General features: G+C 36.7%; 1 protein-coding gene across 2 annotated transcripts in view; it reads left to right on the forward strand.

The window, feature by feature from the left end:
- LOC114477116 (cGMP-dependent protein kinase 1) overlaps nucleotides 1-21589 on the forward strand; it is a 127103-nt gene that overhangs the window by 4209 nt on the left and 101305 nt on the right. Inside the window, exons 1-2 of one of the 2 annotated variants that reach the window (XM_028469224.1) lie at nucleotides 6870-7341; nucleotides 17131-17297. In XM_028469224.1, coding sequence (XP_028325025.1) covers nucleotides 7037-7341; nucleotides 17131-17297 — 472 coding nt within the window. In that variant the 5' untranslated portion in view covers nucleotides 6870-7036. Of the gene's footprint in view, nucleotides 1-6869; nucleotides 7342-17130; nucleotides 17298-21589 lie in introns of those variants that run through there. The other variant, XM_028469225.1, reaches the window with a different exon arrangement.

The raw sequence follows: 21589 nt of genomic DNA on the forward strand, positions 1-21589 counted from the left end.
TGGGCTACGTTCATTGATAAATTTGACCCATTGAGCTATATTTATGCTATCAAATATTGTCCTGGACTTTAAGATGCACACTGAGAGACATACAGTAAATCCCCACTGTGTCATAAGTCTGTTTACATTCATGATGAGGTGAGATGGTCCTTCCCAGAAGGATGTTCACCCACCGTCTGTCGCCACTTTTCCTGCACTGGCAGCATCGCCTGGGGGTCAGAGACTGTGTGACCCCCCCCATCACAGACGGGACGTGGCACCAGGCGGCGTCCTGCCCCACTCCTCAGGTTACAGCTGCATGGAACATCAGATCCTGTTTCTATCGATCCATACAGGAGGAGAAAAAAAGGGCTGAGCTATTGCCAGGGAGGTGAAATTGAAAGCGTAGAGGTGCTTTGAAGGACAGAGGGCGGAGCTTCTGATAATAGGGGAGGATGTGGTCACATTGAAGCATTTTAGTGATGAAGTCAAACTTTGTTGCTTCTTGATGTAATCAGATCTGAGGAGACATCAAAGGACACTTTGTTACTTTAAAAAGGAATGAAAGAAATGAAATGCAGAGGATGGCAGGTATATGAGCATTTGAATTAGAATTTTATTTCAGCAGTCTGCAAAAAAACAAAAAAACGCTCAATTATCAAACTAATCAGCCGAAAGGGTGTGTGGAACATCTGATCAGCTGTCATATTTAGTCAGTGCAGAATGCCTATAAGAGAGATGGGCATTTGTATATTTTTGTTGTCATTTTGTGCATTTCTGTTGTCGTTTTTTATATTTTTACTGTTGTTTTGTGTACTTTTGTAGTCATTTTATATATTCTCTCCTATTTTCTGTGTTTTTGTGTGTTTTCAGAGTCATTTTGTTCATATTTCTTGCCATTTTTTGTCATTTTTGAGGTCATTTTGTATATTTTTGTTGTTGTTTCGTATGTTTTTGTAGTCATTTTATATATTGTCTCCTATTTTCTGTGTTTTTGTGTGTTTTCAGAGTCATTTTGTTCATATTTCTTGCAATTTTTTGCATATATATATATATATATATATATATATATATATATATATATATATATATATATATATATACAAAACGACAACAGAAATGCACAAAATGACAACAAAAATATACAAAATGACTTCAAAAATGCAAAAAAAAAAAAATTTATTTTATTTTTTAAAATTTTTTATTTAAATTTTACACATGTTTTATTTGCTATATATAAAACAAACTTCCACGATTTTGAACATCTAAAAAGAATAAAGCTTGGCACACATGGAAAAAAAAAAAGATTATTAATACTAACTTTGAGTTGTTTAATGCAAGCACATGCTAGCTCCTCTGCCCCGCCCCTCTAAGCTAAAGCTAAAGCTAAAGCTAGCCCCTCTAAGCTAAAGCTAAAGCTAAAGCTAGCCCCTCTAAACTAAAGCTAGCCTACAGGCCAACACGAGGACAGTTGTTGCTCGTGGTTTTGAAACATGGCAGGAGAAACGCAGCAAAAACACTTGGTAACAAACCAGGCAAGTCAAATTCTCTGATATTGGAACACTTTGGGTTTGATGATGAAGACCTGGACTCTAGGTCCTAGAGTAAAGACACATCACGTGCAAGAAGTGTTTTGTTTTGTGCAAAAGTGAACATACTTGATTTAGTGTTTAAAGGATTTAATTTATGTTTAAAGGATATATTTTACATTGTTTTGTACCAAAAATAAACAACTTTTTTGGTTATGACTAAAATAATTGTGATTATAATCTTTTTCTGTAATGGAGCAGCCCTATATACAGTATATATACTTACATTTCAACATGCAAAACTTTATTTCTCTTAATTTATACTATTGTTTAATTTATATGTGAAACATTTAATAGGGAATTGTCATGTTTCTACATTTGTTCTTACATTTCAACAATTATTAAAGACTTTTATTACCAAATCTGCAGTATCTTTGTTAAAAATCCAACCTGCGATACTTGAACACATTTGTCTCGTTTCAGTGAAACCAAACATTTAAAGATGGTTAATTTATAACAAAAACGATATAAAGTGCCATGGTATTTAACTCTACTCAGGCTCTGACTAAATCTGTTGTCTGTATATTGTTTTTGTGAGTTTTTGAAGCCTGCCAAGTAAATCAGATTTTAGTGGTGACTAGTGCTGTGGTTAGAACAGGCTTGAGGGCCTTTCACATGGTCTATGTGGGCTACCAGGGGCCCGCGGGCACCGTGTTGGTGACCCCTGCTTTAGGCAGTTCCATAATGTAACCCTTGCTATTGTTATACTCACCCTTTTCAGTGTTCTTCTGGCATATTGCATTTTGAAATGTAGTTTTCCTCCTAAATAATAATTATAATAATGCAGCGGATTTATATTGTATTGTATTTTATTATATATATTTATTTTCTGTAACCCTTTTGGAAGTGCACCTTTGCTTGCTTTATAAGTCATTTGAACAGTTTTAAGTTGGATGAGATCTGGGAGTTTTAAATCCGGTGTTTTTAAGAATAATGCATTTGTGTGTTCTCTTATGAAATCAGTTCCTCTTATTTAAAGCTTTATAGAAAAGCTGAATTTGCACCGCTGTGACACACAGATACACAACAAGCGCAGCGTGTGCTTTGCTGCTGATGCATTTCCTAATGTCGTGCTGTATTTGGGACTTTTTTGGGGGGGTTTACTCATGCCTTTTCAGCATCGGCGTCACTGTTTGCTTTTGTACCAATCCTAATTATACTTCTAAATTACTATCACAGATTGCACTGATGATCCACTAATATTAGTCACTGTAGCCTGAGAGATCAATTAGGGATGTTCATCATTATCATGGCTGCAGAACAAGAGTCTGTGGGCCTTCTTGGTGAGTTGTGTGACTCGATCCTTTAATCCACCACAAGAGGGCAGCTGTGATCTTTATTAAACCATCCGCTTCCTCCACGTCTGTTTACATTCTAACATGGGGGGGGGTTTGAAATGCATTTGAACTCACTCCTCATCTTATCCCATCCTGTATTTTTCTCTCAGTGAATGGCCACATTCTCAGCAGTGTAATGGCTGGTTTAGCCTCACCGCCTCTTCATTCTATCAGATTGTCCTTGGCAGTTGATCCTCCTCTAGAGTGTGTCCAGAGCACGGGAGGCCAAATGTTGTTCACAGAGCTCCAGGCACCCACAGCCACACAGACTAGTGTGTACAGCACCAGATTAGATGAGTGAGAAAGCCGCTTTAAGGAGTTCTGAGACTCTGTAGCTTTGACATTTTCGCACAGAGTTGCTTCTCTTTGACGCCCTTTGAGTTCATTTTATGCCCTCAGCACCTTTTACTCGCTGCACATTATGTTCTTTCCGGAAAGAAACATTTTGTTGAAGACAATGTAAGAATAGTTGAGTTACTTAATTCTACTTGAACATACAGTGCCAGACTCACACAACCAAGATTAATGAAAATCTTATATTCTTTGCTCACAAAGAGTTCCAAGATCTCTTTAAATTGTCTTAAAAACCACAAAACAAAAGTGTATCTGGCCAGATTTTGACACCAACACTGTATTTTCAGAATTCCAGATCAGGGTTAATTTAATCCGAGTTCACATAAAAGGGGTGGAGATTGCAGCGTCTGACTAATCAATGGAGAAACCTGGCAGAGCGACCGTCTTTACAATGGAGGAACAGCTTATGATCTTAAATAAATATAATGAATTTAAATCCATGATGACAGGGAAGGGCAACAGTGAGCTTTTATACTCGCTCAGATCTGATCCTCTTCATAACTTTGTCATGACCAGGTGAGGTGTTGCTTAAGTTTAAAGTTATCGTTTTATTGGACAGCTCGATTTTTAAGAGAACTGGTTGGTCAGGAGGCGGGACTTCAGCACTCGCATTTGCTGATCCTAGCCAGAGCAAAACCTGCTCCCTACCAGTCTAGTCGTTCAGCCTAAGTTACCATGGTGATTTAGCTCCGTAAGATGTTAGCCAACTTCGTAGTCCAGCACACACTGATTAAATCCTGGAAGTTAGGTAATCTTGCTTCGTAACACAGGCCCTTTATGCATTCTCACCTATTTTCTGTGTTTTTGTGTTTTCAGAGTGGTTTTGTTTATATTTCTTGCCATTTTGTGCATTTTTGAAGTCATTTTATATATTTTTGTTGTCGTTTTGTATATGTTTACTGTTGTTTTGTGTGTTTTTGTAGTCATTTTATATATTCTCTCCTATTTTTTGTGATTTTGTGTGTTTTCAGAGTCCTTTTCTTTATATTTATCAACATATTGTGCATTTTGGGAGTCATTATGTATATTTATGCTGTCATTTTGTGCATTTCTGTTGCCTATTTGTATTGCTGTTTCATTTTTTTGTAGTCATTTTATATGTTCTCTCTTATTTTCCGTGCTTTTGTGTGTTCTCAGAGTCATTTTGTTTGCATTTCTCGCCATTTTGTACCTTTTTGGAGTAATTTTGTATATTTTTGTTGACGTTTTGTATATTTGTCCTGTGGTCACAAAGAAGGATTTATACACTTCTCTTATAGCAGGTTTAATGTGATTTAAACAACCTGGTAGCATTTTAGGAGCCAAAACCCACCACACCAACATTTTTCACAACTGTCATTTTCAATTCATACAGTCCATGTGATCAATGAAGTTACAGTATTTGTACTTTAAAACAAACTTGACTTGAGCACAATCACAGCAGAACACACTGCCATAGAACAACATAAACAATATACTCATCCAACTACAGTGCGGGTCCATAGCATCAACAATGGATGTGGTTTTGTTCTTTGTACATGGTTTAAGAATAGATGTACGACTCATCAGTATTGGCTTGTACTCTGTTTTTTTGTTGGTTGCCTCATATATTTAGTTTTTGAGGCTTAAGCTGTGGGAATTTGGCAGAGTTTCACACTCATACCAAATATTTCTTAACTGTAGGATGGTGATAAACCCACTGAGCCCTAAATCTTCTAAAAATGAACCAGTTCATGTGAAGAGATTTTTTTTTTTTTCACAATAGATGAAAAGCTACTGGGTTGTGATATTGCTTTAAAATTTATTTTTTTTTACATTTTTCTTAGTGTTTGCACATGTGGACACACCATCAGTCCCACACAGCAGTTTGGGAGCACAGACGTTTTGCTGTAAGCACAATTTGTGAAATATTCAAATGTGAAATGTGCAAAGGGTTTTTGTCTGTTTTTGTTGTCATTTTGGATATTTTCCCATCATTTCTGTATAATTTCCTCATTTATTTTGTTGTTGTGCCTTTAGCTGTGGGAATTTGGCAGAGTTTCACGCTCATGCCAAATATCAGTAACTGTGAGATGGTGATAAATTACCACTGAGTCCGAAATCTTCTAAAAATGAACCAGTTCATGTGGAGAGAATTTGCTTTGCTTTTCATAATAGATGAAAAGCTATACTAGGTTGTGCTGAAGAGTATTAGGGGCAATTTTGATGGAGTAAAGTCAAAGAAGTCTAAATTTTGAATGAAAGTAGAAATTTTGAGAATAAAGTCTAATTATAAAATTTAAAGATTAAAGTTGAAATTTTGAGATTAAAGTCCAAATTTAATGTATAGATTAAAATAGAAATTTTGAGATTAAAGTCAAAATATAATGTTTAAATTAAAGTCAAAAATTTGAGACAAAGTCAAAATTTCGAGTATAAAGTAGAAATTTCAAAAATGAAATTGAAATTTTGAGAATGAAGTTGAAATTTTGAGAATAAAGTTGAAATTTCAAGATTAAAGTCAAAATATAATGTCTAGATTAAAGTCGAAATTTCAAGATTAAAGTCGAAATTTTGAGTATAAATTGAAATATAATGTAGAGATTAAAAACGAAATATAATGTAGAGATTAAAGTCGAAGCTATGGGAACAGATTAGGGCCAGTTTTAATGGAGGCTGTTGTCGTATATGGTGAATTGTCTAGTCCGCTGCTGGAGCTTGGACTTTAATCTCGACATTGTATTTCATCTTTATTCTTGACATTTTGACTTTAATCTTGACAATATATTTCAACTTTATTCTCGAAATTTAGACTTTAGTCTTGAAATGTCGCCTTTAATCTTGACAATATATTTTGCCTTTAATCTCAACATTATATTTCGCCTTTAATCTCGACATCATATTTCGCCTTTAATCTTGACATTATATTTTGACTTTAATCTTGACATTGTATTTTGACTTTAATCTCGACATTGTATTTTGACTTTAATCTCGACATTGTATTTTGACTTTAATCTCGACATTATATTTTGACTTTAATCTCGACATTATATTTTGACTTTAATCTCGACATTATATTTCGCCTTTATAGTTTGTAGATTAAAGTTGACATTTCCCGACCCTGTAGGGTTGAGATTTTGCTTCAGAAATCTTTACATTTCCCTTAATGTTTGCACATGTGGATACACACACACACACACACACACACACACACACGCACAGACACTTCCTTCTCCATCTGATTGAAAGCTTGTTGTTTATTTGTTACATCAAAGCTTCATCAAGTTTTCCATCACTTCCACCTTCGTCTGTGTGTTTGTAACGCATCAGCCTGGGGGTGAGTGTGTTGCTGAGGTATGATGGTGATGGTCCTCTGAGCAGACAGACTCCATTATTCATATATGAGAGACTGTGAGAAGCGCTGCTGACTGCACCGTGCCACAGATTCCTGTTGGCGCCCTTCTCGCCATGCGCTCTGGGTCGCAGCCTGACGCACTCGGAGTAGAACATGCGATCCGATTCTCTTCTGTCACATGAGAGACATGCAGGCAGACTCTGAACTTTGCTAAGCTGGAGACGGTTACATTTTGCTTTTTTTTTTTTCCTTTTTTTTTTTTTGCCCCGTGCATCGTTCCTCTTCAGTCCTAAACATCTGATCATTGCGCAGATCGATCCCCTCCAGGTGAGACGGTGCGTCCTCCGAGGGCTGTTCATGGACAGATAAAGTTTGCGCGTGGCGCGGATGAGGAGAGAGGACACAGACCCGACTGCGTTGGTGTCCATAAACTTGTCGGAGAGGAAACTATAGCTGTGTGTGAAATGGGCACCTTGCGTGACCTGCAGTACGCGCTCCAGGAGAAGATCGAGGAGCTGCGCCAGAGGGACGCGCTCATCGACGAGCTGGAGCTGGAGCTCGACCAGAAGGACGAGCTGATACAGAGACTACAGAACGAGCTGGACAAATACCGCTCCGTCATCAAACCCGCAACCCAACAGGTCCATAAACAGAAGGACCTGCAGGAGCAGCACCGCACCAAGAGGCAGGCGATCTCAGCTGAACCCACAGCCTTCGACATCCAGGATCTGAGCCATGTCACCCTGCCTTTCTACCCCAAAAGCCCAGAGTAGGTGTTTGGATCTTTACACTGTCTACAAGAAGTATCGTGTTTTTATTAGTGTTTTATATTGGGAGCGATTCACTCGGTGTCACGTCCTGTGATTCCTGTGCGTAATAATGCGTGTGGCGCAGCAGGTAGTTCACCTGTAGCTGCGCTCATGGATGGATGGATGAGTGCATGAGGGAGACACGTCCTCATCCTTCACCCGGAGTTCCCCTCATGCCTCAGCATGCCTGCTTCATGTGTTTCTGTAGCTCTAAATTACGCTCCTGCATCCAAAGACGCAGATCATTAACGCATGACGACTCATTAATATGCAGTCAGCAGCAGTGACAGAGCAGGGGCGCTGCTAACATATACAGGGCCGTGGGTGGTGGGAACAAGGTGAATGTGTTGTGATGTTCTCAGATCGGAAAATTAGAGAAATAAGATGGAAATGTGAGATGGCTTTACCCAGATCAGTGGTTCCCAAATAGTGGTACGTGTAATCCTCGGGCTACAGGAGCACATTGCAAACGGTATTTGGAAAGATTTAACAATTAATTTAAAAATAATCAGGAAATGTTCCTCGTGTCTTTTTCTTGGCTTTCTTTTGGACAAATTCACCAAAAGCTAACAGTTCTACTGCCCAAAATATTTCTATATTTTCTTTTTAATTTATTGAAACAGGATTATTTTATGCTATAGAGGCCATTTTATCACACTTCTGTTAATAGGAGACAATAATTAGCTACATTTTTCAAAGTAGATCGTATTATGTAATATTGAAGTAATCACTTCAAATTTGCATGGTATTAAAAAAAAAAAAAAAAAAAAAAAAAACACTTTAAGTTACACTCATTAGTTTGAATTTGTAAATGAAATCTTAGGGAGCTAATTTTTGAGCCACAGTTAGGGATTTAGGAGAGCACGCTGTTCCACATATGAAAAGCATGATGGCGGTAACGCCGTATATTATTCCTGTACCTATTAATTTTTCTTTCATTTAAAATATATACTTATATATATATATATATATATTTACATATATATATATTTTTTCATATACAGTACATGCAAGAACTGATTCTGTGACAGATTGTCTTTGCATGTTTTCTGCATGTTTACGTTAAAACGTATCCGAACTAGGAAGCAGTGGTGTATTTTTAGCTCAGGGACCCTCCCAAAACTCACACACAGTCAATTTGTGATTTTCATATCATAATTTTCTCTTTTTTCTTACAATTCAAAATTTGGTGAAATCTTGCTCTTTTTTTTTTTTTTTTGACAAAAATTTGTTTTAGGAAAAATTTAGTCTTCAGGGCTATAGCAAGTAAATGACATTAAGATTTTAGTCGACTAAAATATAAAGCATAAGAGTTTCTGCATTTAAAAAAGAAGTTTCAGTTGCCATTCATTAACCTTTTATATGATATTGCATGGTATTAATATTTGACCATGTGAGCGTCGTACATCTGCAGACGCCACCAGCCTATTTCCTGTTGGATCACTTAACGGTTTGTCCCGTTTTCCACACAACAAAAGTAATTTTGACAGGATACCTTCCAAAAAACATAAAAAAATATTTACATTTTCATTTTCTTTCACATGTATTATTAAAAAAAAAATTTAAAAATAACAATGAAGGACATTTTTAGTCAGCTAAATAAACACTGCTCTGGGCAGCAGTGTTTCCAAGCTCTTCTCAGCCATCGCACACTTATTATGTTTAATGATGCGTATTTAGCAGTACCATCATACAATCAGGACCAAAACATGTTCTTGTTTTTCTAACTGCGGTCATGTACTGGTGTGAAAGAGTGTTTAATTACTTTATCAAAATTATTCAAGCCACAATAGAGATTCTATTGTGAATGACTATTGTTTGGACTGGATCAGACCTAAAGCCAAGCTGTAATTTTTACAACTTCTATTCTAAACCTTTTATTTCATCCTGAATTAGGAGTCTAACATGAGCTCTGAGTTTTTAACATAAACTGGCAATAAATCTTACCCATCTGCAGAGGAATTGTCCAACAATCTGTGAGAGTCTGATTACAAAAGTTAGTGCCATGCATAATGAGTCAACACTAAACCCTCAGTGGATATGATGATAGCTCTATTTTAGTTGAAATAACCATTAAACATGAAATAATTTGAGAGTATTTTTTACGACAGCTATGCATGTTTTATTATTGCAATGAAAGAAATACATTTATTTATTGCACAATTGTGTTAAAGGTGCCGTCCGCAACTCTCAGATCCCTCTCTCCCCCTCCCTCCCCGCTGCTTTCTTGCCCTGCCTCCAAACTTTCCAAAGTCCCTCCCTCAGAGGAGCTAACAAGCTAACGTTAATCCGCCTCAGCGGAAGCATCAACAACACAGTGTCACTTACAGCAGCCCACACAGAGGCTGCTGCGCGCACATGAACAACACATGCACCACAGAGTTTAGTGTAACAATCACAAATCAAACATAATGTAAATCAAGCAGCAGTAATTCACTTTCAAGCAGAAAAGTCACCAATTCCATGTTCTACTCCTCCAGACCATACACTGTAAAAAAGATGTCGCTCCATCCTGGGAAAAGCTGCTATTATTGCACATGTTGTGTTTGGCTTTGCAATGCACAGTAAAGTAGTCACCTCAGGTTTGAAAACAGTTTATATTCAGGGGAGCTTTATTAAAACACAAAACAAATTCAGATGATGCATTCACATCAGATATTTTGGATGTAAATGTAATACATTTCTGCTGAGATGGTTACAAACAAAGCTCAGGTGATTTCAACAAACATGACGCTTGTGTAATGTAATGTGACCATCATACTGTGAAATCATGATAATTATCTTAAACCTTCTCCTAGACGCACCTAATCCAAATTTGATGATCCATTTAAGTGTTTGGTGCAGCCATCTCTCACAAATGCAAATTTCAACTTGTAAAATTGTAGCGCGTTGTCCTTGCTCTGAATTTTAAACGAGATTTTCCAACATTGTGAGACTTGACATGGTTACGAAAAAGCATTTTTTTTTTAACAGTGAGCACAATTATTTCTCTCCAGAACTCAAAAATGATTGTCTTCACTGAAGTGATTTTTTTAAACTTCATCAACCTTTTAACCAGCAATTGAATTTCGCTGCCATACCTTTTCACACTCTCCATTTGGTAGTCGGTGACACATTGTTTATTATCTCTCCTTTCAATAGGAAAAATTGATTGGATGGCAGACAGTTTGTTGAATGCTAATCACCCAATGGAGATTGTTTCCGTTTCCTCGTTGGTTACGCATTTTAATTACTTTACCTTGTTAAAGTTGTGGTTTATATTATTTATTACTGATCTGTTTGTAACTTTTTACATTTTCCGCCTGGTTGATTCAGCTAAATATTTATGAGTCTTTCATTTTCACCCACTTGAACGTCTTGACATGACACATAGAACATTCTTAACACTATCCATCTCTCTCTCTCACTCAGTCTTTGTCTAGTTTCCGTAAGCCTCTCCCACATTTATGCCACCCCTCTTCTTTTTCTTTTTTTGCTCCTAAAAGAGCATATTTTCTCCTTTTAAGGAAGACTAGACTTGCTCGGCAAACATCACTGGCAAATGAAAGCAAATATATCACGGTCACTAAAGGCAGATGTTTTTCTAAGAGTCTGGCTGGAAGATGTTGCTCAACGATGGCCGATGAGGGAGGTCATGAGTCTTTGGGGTGTAAATGTACCAACAGTCAATTGGTCAACTTAAAGAAAAAAAACTAAACAAAACAAAGAAGATCTTTAGCTCATTTCCTTCCTTTTAGCTCAAAGCGTCTTTTTTCTCTTTTTGCCATTAGCGTCCCAACAAAGACATAAGTGTTACACTACAGTTTTTCAAAGTTTACTTTCTAACAGCTAATGAGGCTCGTCCAAAATATATCCTCATTATCCTTCCCGTTTCCTGCTGTTCACAGACACATACTTTTAATAATGACAATAGCCAGAAAGGGGTTTGAATACAGATGCAACACGAAATTTCTGCTTTGCTGCTTTTGCACAAGGAAGTTTTTACTCTAAAATACGAGAGCAAATCATGTTATGTTTGAGCCACACTGCTGTAAAGCCTCTATTTTAAGCACTATTGGTCTGTTAATGGCCAGGAAAAAAAGACACTCGGGTCCCTAAAACATCTTCCTCATTTTCTTTAGTCTCGCAAATTGCCTAAAAACTAAAAGAGACAAAAAAACACATCATTGCCATTCCGGTAAAACTAACCATTCTCACAATGGTCTAAACTCAGCTGGGTGGATAATCAACGCTTAATGAATTCTACCTTTACGAAAATAGGAAAAACCAAATTAAGGGAAGTAACGTCGGAATGAATGCTTGGCTTTATAAAACCCCTAAGTGTTGAAAGATCTGCGAAAACGCATTGTCATCCTTTGATAGAGCCTCTTTTCTCTTGATGTGATGACACTTTGTTCTGCCTCATAATAAACAACCTTACCTAAATAGATTTCCATGCATCCCATTAAAGCCTCTTCTGACCAATGGATGTGACATGGATTCACATTTCCTTGTGCATTCTTCAATGACAATGTTTGCCATCACTCAAAGGCCTTTTCTTTCCAAATCTTTAAGATCTACAGTAATTATTCTCTTAAAATATCTACAGTATAATCAAGTTACAGGTGTTCAAGTTTACTTTTTATCGATAATATACTCAAGAACTTTAAATATCATGACAAGCACTCGTGTAATCAGCTCCTCTAATCACTGACCTTTAAAGGAACAATCAGATCGAATATCATCTGCCTGCCAGCCTTTGGCTCAGCATCAACATTCAATTGTTGTTGTTTTTCCCCCAATGTTGAAGAAATAAGGAAAGTACAGGCTCAGATATGGGATTTGAACCCTCCTATTCTCCTTAAATATTACCAACACGTTTTACCCTAAGGGTCAATCTGACCCCAGGGATATTTGCCTCCAGAAAATGATTCTCAGAAAATTGTTGACTAAGTTTTTGTGTCAGGCACTTTGTTTATTTGTTGAACACATAAATAACTCCTTGATAATGAAACCTTGACCTGTTCTCTAGCGCCACCATCAGGTCAAACTTTTAAATTAGAATTAATTTATCTTGAATAGTTTTCATCCAAATCTTTTCTAATTTGGGGTGCACATTCATGACTCTCACCCAATGAACCATATTGATTGATGTTGGTGCCCCTCCCCCCCAATGAACAACTTTATTACTCATTTTTAGCTCCCTTTTGTAATATATTTGGGGTGATTCAGTATTAAGTCCTCTGTCTCAGACACATTGTCCTCTACGTCACTTTCACTGTGACAGTCACATTTCACACAGCTAAAACAGCCGGAACACCAATGCGTGCAATATGTGTTCAGCACATTGAGAAAAAAAAAAAAAACAATCATCATAATAATTTTATGCCTAATGAATTATACCCATCAAATTAGGAAAAGTCATGAAATATGAAGCGAGTCGACTATTATTTTTGAAATGATAAACATAAAATTGGGTCAAATTGACCCCAAGGATGATTAATGCTTGCATATGCAGGTTTTACACACTTTGAGTCTGTGTTTTGTTAGAGATGCGAATTGTCCATTAGGTTATTTGCAGGACTGAAAGCAAAGGTCTTTTCAATCACCAACTCCTAGCCCTGATGCTCCCATTGGAAATCAATGTAGCTTGAGACTCTATAAAACTCCAACAGATGTGCTACAAAATATTGAGGCAATACAGAAGTCGTTTTCAGGTTACGCCACGATAAAGAAGAATTTAAAATTTGTTAGGCCTTGAATTGATTGGGTAGAGATTAAATTGATGTGCCAGATGTTACCGCAGAGATTGGCATGACTCGTCTCACTTGTTTTGGCAGGTTTTCCATCTGACCCAGCTTCAGTGCTTCCACTCTGATGTAGCTGGTGTGTCCTGTGATTTATGGCACAGGCATTTGTGTGACCTTAAAAGTGCAACACAAAAAGCTCAAGACACTGATGATGAAAAAGAAAAGAAAAGAAAAGAAAAGGTTGCCTCGTAAACATGTGACTGTGCAGACGTGGCTGTTGTTTTACAACTTAAGCAGTCCTGAGTCCTTTATATATAAATCCCATAGTGGTGTGTTTTATACTGCGTATTAAAGTTAAGCATGTGTTAGTAGCTGGAAGTTTTAACTGAAGGCAGCAGAAATCTGTGTGTTACATAGGTATAAAGAGTCCTGATGTATCCTACTCAAGTAGAAGTACTGTTACTTTATTGAAAATGTACTCAAGTATAAGTCATACATAAAATACTCAAGTACAAGTAAAAAGTTTCTGAATTAAATAGTACTCAAAGTAAAAGTTACTAGTTACTTTCACCCCCAACGTTTATTTTTGTTAATAAATCTTGCCACGGTTCCCTTGCATACAGTAAACATAAAAAGGAAGAGACCAAATCTGGCACATTTGGAGCTGAAAAATGTAAAATTCCTTTTTTTTCTTTTAAATAATTAACACCAATTAATTAAATTCAAAATAAAAACAATTATCAGGCTCTAAGTATGGCTACATTTATGAACTCTAAAACAGTGCCATGTGGGTAACAACATAATAGGTTGGGCAATATATTGAGATTTAGGATACTAGTACAGTGAGTTGAGTTGTCAGTTATGGCCAAATTAAAATGTGTTTGAAGGTTGGATGTACATTTAATCTGATAGGTTGTGTATGTTGTGATGCATTTGATTGTTGTCTTTTCATTTCATTTTTTGTAGTTTCACAATGTCCGTTGATCATTTTAAAACAAAAATTAATTTATTCAGTAACTGTTGGATGCAGAAATGTAAAAAAGTACTTTAACGTCTTTGAAAATGTGCTTATAGTGGACATATTATGAAAAAAAACACTTTTGCAGTGTTTTTGAACACATATGAGGTAACTTCCCTGATAACACACATACGTCTTGCCGATGTCGGCCTCAGATCATGCGTCGGCATTCTACTCCTAATGCGTCATTTTGAGTGTTTTTTTTTCCCCTCATATCGGTGATACCACTTTCAAAATTGTAGAACTGTAAAATGTCACTTCCATGAAGCTGTTTTTGTGCTGGGGCTCTTTTGGATATGCTGCTGAAAATACATTTATGATCATGTACTGTGTCTCTCTTTATTTTGTCCACACATAATAAGCTATTTAGTGGTAGTATATTGTTTTTTTGTTGTTGTTGATGTTTGTGATATTGCCATATTCCAATCAGATTTAAGTAATACTTGACAATGGATATGGATATATTTAAACTAATTGAATGATACGAGCTAAATAAAGGTTAATATAAGCTGTAGAGAGGCCGCGCTGAGCATCTTTAATACATCGGCCAAACGCCGATGTCTCCGCGACGTCTGCCCAATGAGCAAACGCTCTCCATAATACGTCTTGCTGATGCAACTTCATTCATCGTGCCGACATCGGCGAGCTGTATGTGTGCTATCAGGATGAGTGTCCATCGGCACACAAAAAATGTGAAATAAATCTATCCAGCCCTTTGTTTGTGGTCTGTGTATGTCTTACAATACAGAGAAAAGTCCTCCGTTTTATATTTTCTGACTTTGTGACATCACAAGTTGAATCGGGCTTTGCTTCGAACTCCAGCTGCCAAAGACGTAAGAAGGAAGTGGATGGATTTCATTTTTAATGGCACTGTCTCCTCCGTAGTTGGGAAATACTTGTTAGTGTGTGCCAACCACTTCACCTCCGACTGTTTCCATAACCTCTACTCTTTTTGGGATACCCCGCTGAAGAGAGGGGTGGGGGCAGGGGAAAACGGAATGCTTTGAAAGAGCTGTTTTATACCGGGTCTTAAACCTCCCTTTTTGCTGGATTCATGTTATTTTTTGATCAAACCCCAGCACAGATATGTCATTTAGACCACAGAGAAATGTTTTAAAGTAACGTGAGTAGTTGTAATTCGTTACTTTCACCTCTGCCATTCCCATAAATGCCTTCCAGGTTATTTATCAGGAAGGCATTCACCATTCACATTTTTTCTTTTTTTTGGGGGGTATTTTCATGAATTAGGACACAAAGCTTCCTTTCTTAGCAAAGGATCTCCTTGACGGATTAACCTTGATGCATATTATTAGCCTCATTCATTTGGCAGGCACTTCTCAAAACCAGCCACGCAATTCTCCGCTGAGCTGTGCACGTTATTCAGTGACATGCTTCGATGAGTCAGTGATCTTCACTTAGTGTGCATGATCTGGTGTTAGCTCAGACTTTCTTTTTTTGGTCAATCTGCATGTCTTTCCCACAGATTGATTTTCTAAGTTACCTACTTCTGACCTCCCCTTTTACCTGATCTCCACTCCACTCACATAACCTGTGTCCTTAGAGTCCTTATTGATTCCACACAGTCTGTCATCACCCGACAGCCCACTTTTAAAAGTGAAAAGCGCCTTTAGATTACCTTTTCACATTTTCTTTTCAATACTCACCTGTTGAATGTCCTCCCAGCTCTGCTTTCAGACGTGCTTCTATAAATGCAAACAACTATCAACTCCTTTTAGGCATAGATTTTACTTTCAACTTTTGAATGCAATAGAAAGGGTTTCACCTCGATGTGTTTCAAATGAAACATATTATTTGGGGAAAAAGATTATAGGGCTGAAGAGACAAAACAACAAACTGTCATCCATCAATGGCCTATTTTGATTTCAGACTGCAGCTTTATCTGAAGTGTGGGACTAATTGTCTTCTCTCTCTTTGAATTTGTCAGTTGTGAATAGATCTCAATGTCACACGTTCCAGTCTGCTTATTTTATTTTTGGTTTTTTTTGTCCCGATGCTTCATTTAGAGACTATTTGTCTCCGACATAACAGCACAGAGATGATATGTTCCATCAACAAGTGGATAAAGAAATATAATAAAACATATCCATTTTTAACATTGTTTACTGTGTTCATCAATTCAACTGATGTTGAATTAAACTCAGAACTGATTTTAAATCTCCTTCTTCCAACGCGGACTCTACTTTATTCAGTTAAGGGTTATTTTCTTTCCTTTTTTTGCTTTTTTTTGCACCTAAATCCAATCTCCTGACTTAATTTAATTATTATTTTATGATCGAGGGACACAGGGAAAGCTTAAACCAGGGGTGTCAAACTCATTTTAGCTTAAGGGACAAATACGGACCAGTTTGAACTCATGGGCCAGAGTTTTTTTGAGGAAAAACAAGTTATTTCAACGTTATTGTGCCCTTGTTTGCACTTCTACGTATACATAAAATATAAATAATGTAAGAAACGACCACATCCCAGCAATAAGTGACAGATATCAGTCGCAATGGGATCTTCACTTTAAATTTTTGAGATTTTATGACCGGTTTGTATTTAAGGGAAATATTATCTCATAATTAAAGGAAAATTGAAGGATTTTGTAATAGTTTTGAGTTTAACATTAAAAAGGACTGCAATCATGCTATATAAGCACTGGGAAAACTGTGAGCACCTGCAAATATTGTTGAGCTTCATTTACACAATGATTCTCTGTCATTTTTGCTTTCTCCTGCGGGCTGAATTGGATGCTCTAAAGGGCCAGGTTTGGTCCCCGGGCCTTGAGTTTGACACATAAGGCTTTTGTTAATTAATTTAATTGTATTACTTAAAAAGTGAACACTTCTTAGTCTGACAGAAGAATAAAGAGACGCCGTTGTCTTTATGTTGTCTCTGATGTATAGACTTTGTAGTGTGAGTTGTGTTCATGATCTCTTTAATTACACGGTGAATTTGAATTTTTTTAAACATGTTTCTGTAACATCCTTTTCTTCCATCAGGTCCAAGGATCTGATCAAAGAGGCCATCTTAGACAATGACTTCATGAAGAACCTGGAGCTGTCACAGATCCAAGAGATCGTGGACTGCATGTACCCAGTGGAGTATGGGAAGGACAGCTGTATTATCAAAGAGGGCGACGTGGGATCGCTGGTTTACGTCATGGAAGGTAAACGCACGCACACGCAAATTTTAATCAACCAAAGAATGGATTGAAAACGTGCTTTAATGAGCAGAAATACAGCGGAGCGGCTCAGCTCGTCTTTAATTGTGGCTCTCAAAAGGGAAAAAAGATGAAAGGGCATCATTGATGTAACTGGCTGAGTGATGAACTAAATCTGGAACCTAAACTACATTGTATGGCTGTATGATTCATTCATTTATTAAAATTCATGTGATTTTTCAGTGATTTTCTTTCAGTGTGTGGTTGATATTCTTCTTATGGAGAGTATATAGAAAGTGATGACAGGAGGTACTGTATATTGTCTTCTCGACTCGAGACGGTTTTTGCGAGAGAGGATTTTCTGTAACATGATTTGTGATGAGCGATGGTGCAATAAAAGAGTCAGCGAGCATTCATCGCTGCCGATAGATTTGACCTTAGAGCAAATGGCCTCAGTCACATCATCGCCGAGAGGTGAACTCGAAAAACTCCCAGACGCTACTCCGGTAAATTCACAAAAGCTGTATTAATCCATGTATCATTCGTTCATTTGTTTTTCAATATGTAACAAAAACATGAAAAATGAAAAAAAAACACTAATTATTTGATGTATGTTTCCAAAACCAAAATGAAAAAATGGAAAAATGCCTTGTTTTTTAAATTCAAGCTCTTTTGCTTCGGTACGAAAAACAGAAAACTAACACCTTTATTTGTTTTCTCCTTTTTGTTACATAATGAAAAAACTAATGATATACGGATTTGTATTCAATTCCAGAGCTTGATTTCTTATTTGAGCTTTTTTCCCTTGTTCATATTTTGTATTTGAAAAGTGATACGGTTGGAAAAAAATTAATAAGTTGCCCCAAAAAAGCAAAACAACAGCGTTTAAGTCAGATGGAGGGAGAGTATATAAACTGATAAGCAGTCATATTTCTTGGTGCGGTGCAGTGTGCACAGATGGCTGGATTTAAAGGTTAATGTTTTCACTGATAGAAAGAGCGTTGCTGCCTGTATTGTTGATCACATACTTTTCTTATTAGTTTGAGAAGACATTTTTACCCTGGGAGTTATGAATAGATAATCTCTGGCACATTAATGTAAGCTGTTGTTTATTAAAAAAAAACAAAAAAAACATAACTTATAAAATTATGCTGTTGAGCGAGCCACTGTCACTCTGCTTAATCCAGCCATTAAAACAATGAATTTTTTAAAATTATTTTTTAAAATCTAATTCTTATTTAAAGCTTTCATTTGCAATGTAAACTGTATACATATTGTTTAAAAGTAGTGTAATAAAAACAGTTTTTTTCTTTGCGTTTTTTACCAAATATGATCAATAATTGTGATTATATTCGTGATTATCATTTTGACAATAATCGTGCAACCCTTACTTTAAAGTAGGTAACGTGTGTAATAACTATGTAATAATTCAGGAAGGTCTTTTTTATATATATGTATATATATATGTATGTGTATATATATATATATGTATGTATGTATGTATATATATATATATATATATATATATATATATATATATATATATATATATATATATATATATATATATATATATATTAATAACAACACCTCAGCAATAAAAAAGCAAGTCAATGTCAAATACCAGCATTCTTCAGCGTGTCACAATTAAAATAGTATTTCTGCTTGCTCTGTTTACAGTGTGATAGGAAAAACAGACATCAGGCTGCACACACACATCAGATATGTAAAGAGTTTAGGTGGAACAATGCAAATCAGATGCAAAACCTTAACATTAGCAACATATAATATTGTAAAAAGATGTAACTGGGAAGTGACTGCTGCTAACTTTTGTCGGAAAACCATAACGACATAAGTCGGCAGTGTGGTGGCAAAATTGATTAATTATGTATACTCATATATTTGCTTTTTGATCTCATTCAACTTAATACCCCAATTTGTAACTTTCCACTCCTGTCTGATGTCTTTTCCTCTTCCTGCAAAGTCAGTGGGCCCATACTCCCATAATACAGCTTCTCTAAAGGAATGTCAGTTGGCCTCAGTTTAATCTCGAAGGCCAGAGCACGTCCAAACCCACCCCAGACATCACACACACACACACACACACACACACATCATATACACATACACACACTCACTCACACACCCACACACACACACACACACACATCTAACTTTCACCCCGACATCGGAGGTGTCACCTCCGGCAGACTGACCTTCCCCCCTGGTCTCTTCTTTGCTGTCTGTGGAAGGGGGGAGGTGGGACAGTGGGGTATAAATGTGTGTGAAAGGAACATTTGGGCCCTTCTTCGCGTCTCTCCTCTGGCCAGAGGAGACCACTTCTTTGTCTATCCCGCTTTGTACCTTTTTATTTAGTTTAGATTAAATCATTTTTTATTACTTCATCATCTCTCCTGTCTGGTCTTCATCATTTATCACCACAGAGTGTGTTTTCAAGTCAAAGACGAGGTAACCGTAAATTTCACCGTAACAGTAGTCACACAAACCTATTTAAAACAGGAAGAACTTTTTTACAACTTATTTTTACGTTACAAATAAGGTTGATGGGGAATGTTTAAAGGCTTTTGGAATGGTTGCATTTTATTGTTGCTGTCCGAAAAAAGTTCCATAACATAACAGCACGGCCTCTGTGGAGGAACAAAGCTTGATCTCATAAAACCAAAAACTCTACATCAGGGGTTTTCAACCTTGGGGCCATGACCCCGTGTGGGGTCACCTGCAATATCTAGCAATTAAAAAAAAAAATGACTGATTAAAATAATATTTTCAAATTTTTCTAAATTTGTATTTATTTATCTATTTTGCACAGGTTAAAAAAAAAACATTATATCACAGAAATAGACAAGAGGCAGAAAGCTCAAAAACGTATTTTTTTCAAATGAAAACACCACACACAATCTCAAACGACTATTTCTATACTTTCACTTTCTCAAATATAAATCTAGTTCAAATAAAACTCACTTTGTGCACTTATCCTTACTACTTTGTATTTGTTACACATTGTAACAAATATGATCAAAAAACTAATTTTAGAGAAAAATGTCTGTCATCAGAAATTTATGATATAAAAATGGGGTCACGACAAGACGCAGAGTTTGCGTGGGCAGTGGGGGCGTTGCCCCCCAGTGGTCAAAAGGTTGCCAAAAAACACAGTGACTAGGAAATAATAAAAACGTTGATATAAAATTGAAAGGTTCACAAAAAAAAAAAACAAGTAAAGTTTTAAAGGACCAGCAGCCAATGACATTTGACCCTCCTGCTTCCCGTAGCAGCTCAGAGCTTTGTTTACAACATGGCGGACACTGCGGGCGCTTCATAGACTCACTTGTCTGTTGTTTGTAGTGATGAACTAAGAAAACAAGTCAGCTAGAACAGAGAAAGAGCAAACCCTGCGCTCAATGTCTACATACAAACCGGTGGATTGAGCGGTGTTGTGATAATCTACTCGCCCGCCTACCCCGTGACAAAAGCTGCATCCACCGGCCACCGGAGCACATAGACAATCAGCGAATGTGGACTGTGGAGTAACGTTGATTGAGACTTTTAGTGCCATAATCTACGTTGTTGGTCTTTTAAATGCTTTTAATCCATATGGATCCTTTTATTCTCTCCTACCTGTTGTTTAACTTAGTGATTTACACCTGACAGCAAGTCTGTCCTTCCATGTTAAAGTGTATCTCCCATATTAAAGCACATATATCCAGTGTTGTATGATATATCATGTAGAATATAATAAATAATAGCACTGCTTAATTTTAGCAACTTCTCTCCTTCTTTAAGTTACAGTGGGTGTTGAACATTTCAAGCTGCATTTTGGATTTATTTTGGCAGGTCCATAATACAGCTTTCAAAACTTATGTTACAGAAAATTTAACAATAAAAGCAGTTAGATTGAAGCAAAACTCTAGACTTTATATATATATATATATATATATATTTATTTTGACTTTTTTGCTGTCCCCCGGCAAGAATCTCCAACTCCGCCTATGGTCAGGACCCAAAAAAGATTGGGAACCACTGCTCTATGTCAATAAAGATCCGTATGTGAAACTGGGGAAAACATAAAAAAAGATATTAATACATTTTAAATGAAAAACATGATGTTCACATTCTAAGTATAATCCTGAGGTCAAACAAATGCCCTCAGGTCACATGAGGTCAGAAACCACAAAGTGTCAGACTGACATTATGAATAGCTTTGTCTCCTGTGTAACATAAATAAAGCAAAGATACTGATCTGCATGGGAAATAATTGTTGAGGGCCTCCGTGGTTTCCT

Source organism: Gouania willdenowi, chromosome 15 (assembly GCF_900634775.1).
Source record: "Gouania willdenowi chromosome 15, fGouWil2.1, whole genome shotgun sequence".
Lineage (NCBI taxonomy): Eukaryota > Metazoa > Chordata > Actinopteri > Blenniiformes > Gobiesocidae > Gouania > Gouania willdenowi.